The following is a 7,558-nucleotide window of genomic DNA, read 5'->3' on the forward strand; positions in this document are numbered from 1 at the left end:
CTCCTGCAACCCTCTGCCAGGGAAAATGAACTCGTGAGAGCCGTCCACAGCTCTCCTGAGCTCTGTTTTTGCTGGCAGAGGCACTGCGGGCCAGTCCTTTGCTGTTTCCAGGGCAGCCCCGTGGGCCAGATTTAAGCACCCCACAGACTAGATCCAGCCCCCAGGCCTTGAGTTTGACACCAATGACCTACTGTTTTGTGTAGTCATTTCAACAGTAGCTAACCTGACTAATGAAACAATTACATTTGTTTAAGTTTATCTTTGGCATAATGAAACAATATCCCACATTTGAATCAATGCAGCCCTAGTTTTTGCAGAGTGAAGATTCAGCATGGTCAAGGTGAGTTAAATTTAGCTGCCACTTCTTCCTTGCACTGGAATAGTTATGTCATAATATTGTGGAATTTTGCTAATTGGCTGCCAACTAACTACAATTAACCATATGATACAAATGCAATTTTCAGCTACAGCAATAGATATAACAATTTCCAAATCATAGGAGGCAAATGTTGCACTCTGTTCTGTTTTTGTCAGAACAGACTCCCAGTATTTTATCCTGTTTCAGAAAATGCTCTTATAAGAAGGATTCAGAGAAATAAGAACAGGTTCAGAAAAGCATATTAAAGATGATCAGGGCACTGGAAGCTAAACCTTATGAAGGATAAGGAGCTGAGTATTTTTAGCCTTGAGAATAAAAGACTTGAGCAGGGGCATCACAGCACTTTTGAAAAACCTGAAAAGATGTCACACAAAGAGAGGTCAGGACCTCTTCTCACTCATTCAAGAGTGGAGGACATGGAATAATAGATTCAAGGTATAGGAAGGCAGATTCCAACTGAATGTTATATGCACAAGGCACGCTTTCTCCTATCAGTAAGAATAGCTTCCCAGTGAAACCAATTTCACAGAAAAGTTAAATTTATCAGAGATGTCTGAGGTTGTTTGAGATGCTTTAATTTGGCAAGATGTTGGATTCAGTCGTCTAAATGGTCCTTTCTAGATCTATGGCACTAAACACAGCGCATGAGGCTATCCATCACGTTGCCTATAAAATGTGGGAGGGTTAATAAAACTGCCTCCCTTGCCTGCTAATTGCAATATAATCAATTCAGTGGTTGTGGTGCCGAAACATAATGTCCCATGTCAGGCAAGCAGCTGTTTCAAATAGTTCAGCGTGAAATATCTCTTATGCATTTTTTTCCAATCCTTCTCATTTAACTCAAGGAAAAAGAAATAGCTTTCCTTTTTTGTTTACTTTGAAAGAGGATAACAGTTCCATAATATTCTCACATTCACCATTCACACCCTGGTCAGTGTCTCTTCGCACTTCTACCAACCGGCAGAAGACATCAAAGCATAGCCAGCTGAATAAATAGGTTTAAAAATAGTTTCTTGGGCTGTCAGACTCTTAAACACAACCACAATCACTCCACGCACATGCGGACTAGTTTTTTTTTCTTTCTTTTTTTCCCTCTTTCCCCCTAATTACTTGCACTGGGATTATTCCTTATACTATTTATGTGGTTTGTATTTGTTGTCATGGATTGAACCAGTGAGGCTAAAACCAATTTCATCATATTTATTTTGTACAATGACAATAAAGACTATACTATACATTCTCATAGGTATGTCTAGTATGCTGAAAAGAAGGACTAGGGGTGATATGATAGCAGTGTTCCAATAGCTCAGGGGCAGCCACAAAGAAGAGGGAGTCAAGCTATTCTCCAAAGCATCTGAGGGTAGGACAAGAAGCAATGGGTCGAAGCTAATCAAGGAGAGAAGCAACTTAGAACTAAGGAGAAATTTCCTGACAGTTAAAACAATTAATCAGTGGAACAACTTTCCTCCGGAAGTTGTGAATGCTCCAACACTGGAAGTTTTTAAGAAGAGGTTGGATAAACATTTTTCTGTAGTGATGTAGGTTTTCCTGCCTAAGCAGGGGAGTAGACTAAAAGACCTCCAAGGTCCCTTTCAATTCTGTTATTCTATTCTATTCTATTCTATTCTATCCATAAGCAAGCTATGGAATTCATACAATTATCTGAACTTTTTTGAAAGAGCCGGGTGAATGATTGATCTCTTATAAATATTTAGTCTAGTTCTATGCTAGCATTCTTGCACCATATTAATCTCATGTTGACTTAAAAGGAACGGAGTATCTTAAAATTAAGCAGGTAGAGTGAGAAAGCCAATAGCCCATGTACTATCACAGTCCTGAAAGGTAACATCATCTTCTTTCTTCTTCTTATAGAAGATCACTTGATCAGCATAATATCAAACAAAGACACACCAGTGTCCATAAGGAAGGGTTATGGCAGCATGATCAAAGACCCGTGTGTCTGTGTGTGTGTGTGTTTGTGTGTGTGTGTCAAAAGAAGTGAAGTTTTTTGCCATACAACTACAAATATCATCTTTCCTTTTTTATATTTCCCTGCAGAATCAGTGAACTAAGAAAATGTTAATACTTATTATTGTTGTTTTAAAGAAAACAAGAAGAAAAAGAAAAATCAGCCAAGTAAGAAATTCTTGCCTCACAATGACTAATCCATTTTTCCGCCAGGAGGAGATTCATCTCCTTTGAAGGGAATAAACCCCCTATAAATGCTAGACCATGAATGTAGCCTGGCATTGTGTTAATCCCTGACTTCCTATTCATTCCCTTTATGGATTCAGTTAATACAAAGGGCAGAAATAATAATTCCTCCTACGGGGCTGCAGAGATACATAAGAGAAAAAGCAGCTCAAGTACACTCTGACCTTTTATAATCCAAATTTCCAAAGAAAGAAAGGTTTTTTTTAAAAAAAAAAAAAAACAGGAAGCCGCAACCATTAGATCACGAAAGGGCAACCCAGAATTATCAGCGTGGCTAGTCTAGTGAAGAGAAGGACCAGGGGAGACAGGATAGCAGTCTTCCAATATTTGAGGGGCTGCCACAGAGAAGAAGGGATCAAACTATTCTCCAAAGCACCTGAAGGCCAGACAAGGAATAAAGGATGGAAACTGATCAAGGAGAGATTCAATCTGGAAATAAGGAGAAGTTTTCTGACAGTGAGAACCATCAACCAATGGAACAGTCTGCCTTTGGAAGTTGTGGGAGCTTCATCACTGGAAGCTTTCAAGATGAGACTGGATTGCCATCTGCCAGAAATGGTGTAGGGTTTCCTGCTTGGTGGAGGATTGGACCAGATGACCTACAAGATCCCTTCCAACTCTATTAATCTATATCTGTATGTGAAAAACCTACAGAATTCACAAAACTCCATTTGTATTCCCAAGTCCTTCTAAAGTGGGTGGAACTGAATATTTTTTGCATTTTTTTTTTAGTTTTAGGGATTTAAAGATCTAAGCATACTTAACGATTTCAGGTTTTTAATCGGGCAAAATTTCTATTGTTAACTCCTCCAACCCACAAAACACACAGACAAAAAGTGAAAAGTTCAGTCCTATCACTTCTGTGATAGTTCACAGATAATATATAGTATTATAGCAGAGCCCCAAAGCCAAAAAGGATTGTTAACCTTGGGTTACATTGCTGAATTACAACCAGGGAATGTTCAACTTCATTGAAGCTCAATAGATGGTTTGGGGACCAATTTACTTAGAAAACTTGTTGCTATGGGGATAAAATTAAAGAAACGATGTACGGCTCCCTGAACTCCTTAAATAAAAAGAGATGGATTTAAAAGGAAATAGCATTTGCCAAAAAAAAAAACCCCTTCAGAGATTTTGGAAGACTGATTTCCACACATCATCAATCCCTAATTCCTTTATGGGAATACTGTTGATTAAGACTGGGAATTCAAACACCAAATATAAAATGTCATGTACCACTGGACAATGAATAAAGTGTAATTATACAGCAGTTCTGCTTTATATTTTACATATATCTGCTTCTTTTTATTCTATCCACTTCACTCAGATGACTCTTTACAGAAGTATTTCCAACTTGGAAATAAAAATAAGAGAAAAGGAGTTTGAGCACTGAAGTCCCTGGTATAATTATTCTCCTTTGCCTGACAATCTAATTTAAACCAGAATGATGCAGTAATTCATCACAGTTCTTTCATGAACATACAGAAAACTTTAGTTTCTGTTCCCCCCCCCCCCACACCTTCCAATCAAGCTCCGTGTAAATGAGATGAGCTGGAGTGCAACATTCACTACCTCTAATCAGTCATGTTCTTGGTTTATAAAGGTCCAGTAATACAAAATGCTAATATACATATAATATTTTTTAAAGTTTTAAATAAAATATTTATTGGTGACCTTGATGAACCCAAAAGTAACTGTGTAGGTTTCATCTTTATTTTTAATCCTCTTTTTTTTAAAAAGCAAGCTTGCTTATCTTTGACACCGAGCCAATGCTCTGAGCTGCTTTATGGGACCTTGATAAGACAGCTTACTGTAACATTGCCCAAAAGGTATTAAGAGTTGTTAACTTAATTCTGTGAAGCTTCTTCTCCGGTAACATTGTACTGCATACAAAACCTTTGCCAGACCAATTCTCTAATACAGCACATCTGCCTGGAATCCACACTGTATATCAGACATCAATACAATTGAGTGTTTCCAGAAGTATTTCACGAGAAAAGTACTCCACTCTTCTGCTACAAAGTGTCTGCTACAATGTCTTACCTACCAATGACTATGTCAGCTTCAACCTCAATAATACTCAGGAAAACAATAGATACAAACTCAAGGTAAACCGCTCCAAAATAAATTGCAGAAAATATGACTTCAGCAACAGAGTTGTCAGTGCCTGGAATGCTCTACCTGACTCCCTTGTTACATCCTCTAACCCTCACAGCTTCATCCTTAAACTGTCTACCGTGGACCTCACCCCATTCCTAAGCGGTCAGTAAAGGGGGCGTGCATAAGCGTACCGGCGTTCCTACCATCCCTGTCCTACTGTCCCCATTTATTTGTACTCATTTTCTTTGGTCATGTCCATGTTTAACAAACTAAATAAAATAAATAAAAATAAAAATAAACAGTTCTATGAGGACTTCCAGAAAAGGCCTGCATTATTAAAACAACTCTGGACAGAGTCTTTCTTTGTCCAGGCTGCTCCCCTGGGAGCCCTGCCCATTCCAGTCCAATGGGCTCAGAGGCCCCGATTCCCCTTCATTCCACAGCATTGGAACCTGTATTTTTCCCGTCGGAGGTTATGATTTTGACTTCATATGCTTTCACCACCTCGGTGGCTTCTCTGAATTCCACATCATTCAGTACAAAGGTCCAAACATTGTCGCAAAACCTGGACGCGTTCAGAGAGTCCCTGAAATTGTCTCTATTTCTGACCCGCTGTGCCAATGCAGCACTGATAGTTTTGTCAAACTTTAGGAGGACAGCAAGCTGAAGCTGAATGAGCTCATCCAGGCTTTCTTGTTTCCCTGGATTGTGTTTCTATACAGTTGGTAAGCCATGGCTCAAGTAGACGCTGATCATCCACAGATCTGAAACCACCTGATTTTTATTAAAGATCTCTTGCCTGCAAGGGGCCTACCAGGCTCCTCCAGACCTCCAATGGGCCACCGGCTCCGATCCCTGCCTCTTTCTGACACCACCCAATATAATCTAAGGTGCTTTCAAATAAGGACCATTAAGGAAGACATAAAATGATGGACTCGGGGATTTTAAGCCACACATTGACATCATTTGGAGTTTTCAACATAGGTTACATACCCATTGTTATACACCACCTACAGAATGTGCAGGCAAGTGTAAAAAATATTAACATGTCGCAGAAATTAACAAATTAAGAGCCTCAGAGCCTCTAATTTTGAATGCCACTATAATTTTATGCCCAGACAGACAGACCAGGACTGAGCACATGAATAGGACTGCATTAAACTTTGAGAAATTCTAGTTCTAACACATTCTGCAGCTTCAACTCATTGCCATCCACCTGAGGGAAAAAAATATGGTAAGGGAACATTAAAATGTTTTTATAAGTTTTACCAGAGAAGCAAGAATGTCTTCTGAGGCTAAAAAAAAAGAAAGAGAGAGAGACAATATAGAAAATGATGCTTGCATTAGTTAATTTTACATTCTCCTTCACTTACCTCATGCCTTTAATGTCTTTCTTTCTCTTGTTATTTCTTGCTCCTTTTTTGTTCACTGCATAATATCTGGAGACAGAGAAGTTCCCTAAGGATGCGCTCCAGCACAAGTTCAAAAGCTTGGAAGAATAAACCTCAGGTCATGGTGACCGACTCAGATTGGATACTGCATAATATTGTTTATCCAAAAAGAGAATAGTGTGATAAGCAAGCAGGATGTTTACAAGTTGGGAAATTTGCTGCCCATTTTTTTCCATACTTTTTAATCTCAGAGTTTGGTGCAGAATTTTGTCGTCTATGTTCCATGTCAGAATCACTGCGTCTTACTGAATCTGATGCTTCACAGGTATTTGACAGTCCGAGAATTACTTGATGCTCTCTGAGCGTGGCTGTTTGCTTGCCAAAATGTCATTTACCTGTCTAGGTTTCCTCTATACTTCTTTATTTCAACACCCATGTACTTGCTTTTAGAGGATGCTAAGAAGTTTTGCCTTTTTCTGTAACTGCCTATTTACCTAAATTCTGCATATCATTGTCATGCCAGAAAAGGAGCGGATGGTTGTCACTTTGCCTATGACAATTGCATATAATTTTTTAGAGAAGTTCATTGTTCCACTTACCAGCATTAGAAATTTTAAAGGCAGTGGAAATTTGCCAGCAGAGCAAATGTCAAAATCTGAGGGGAAACAGTTTATTACCTTTATTTTTTGTGAAGGGAATAAATTGTACTGTGCATTTAAAATATGGACCACAGAAGCTGAGATGAGTCAATTCTTGGCTGGCAATTCTTAGCAGTATATGTATATGTGTCCATGTTTAGGCCAAAATCCAAATGTATTAGAACAGATTGAAAAACAAAAACCCACCAACTACAATCCAGTACAACTTCAATGCATTTAGCTGGATTTAGAACTGTTGGGTGATAAAAAGATTGGTTGCCTAGAATTGCCTAAGGAACTTGCTCTTAACCCTTCTAAAAATGTTACACACAGCCCCAGAAGGTTACATATTTCTGTGTTAATGGAAACAAGAAGAGGTAATGTGGAAATGCAAAATTTAAGGCATACATATGAAAGCATGCTACACTTGGCTAGATGGACTTGTGGTGTGTCTTAAATCATAAATCATCTTCATTGAGCAGAGCTAGATATGAACCAAAGCAGCTGCCTTCCATTTATTAGACTAAGTTGTAAGACTTGTAAGTGATGTACTTTGAGGTCCATTTCAGTAAGAAGTTTTGACAGTCATGTTAAAACACTGGCTGTAGTTTGTTTTTTTAAAAAAAAGAGTTTTGATGGCTCACAAGTAAGGAAATTTAGAGGATGTCTATCTCATTCATACAAATATATCAGACTTCCTGACAAACAATATTATAAAAATAACAATAGCCACAGAGCAGTGGTGGGATTTAAAAACTCTTACTACTGTTTATGTGGGCGTGGCTTGGTGAGGGTGGCAGAGGAAGGATACTGTAAAATCTCCATTCCCTCGCGAT

General features: G+C 38.6%; 1 protein-coding gene across 1 annotated transcript; it reads right to left on the reverse strand.

Moving 5' to 3' along the window:
• Positions 1-5,125: 5,125 nt before the first annotated feature.
• Positions 5,126-5,427, reverse strand: LOC116508697 (transcription initiation factor IIA subunit 2-like). Its single transcript, XM_032217343.1, is given in 2 exon segments — positions 5,126-5,388; positions 5,391-5,427. Coding segments are annotated over 2 exon segments (300 nt in total).
• Between the last annotated feature and the right edge of the window lie 2,131 nt (positions 5,428-7,558).

This window comes from Thamnophis elegans, chromosome 5, assembly GCF_009769535.1.
Source record: "Thamnophis elegans isolate rThaEle1 chromosome 5, rThaEle1.pri, whole genome shotgun sequence".
NCBI classification, from domain to species: Eukaryota; Metazoa; Chordata; class Lepidosauria; order Squamata; family Colubridae; genus Thamnophis; species Thamnophis elegans.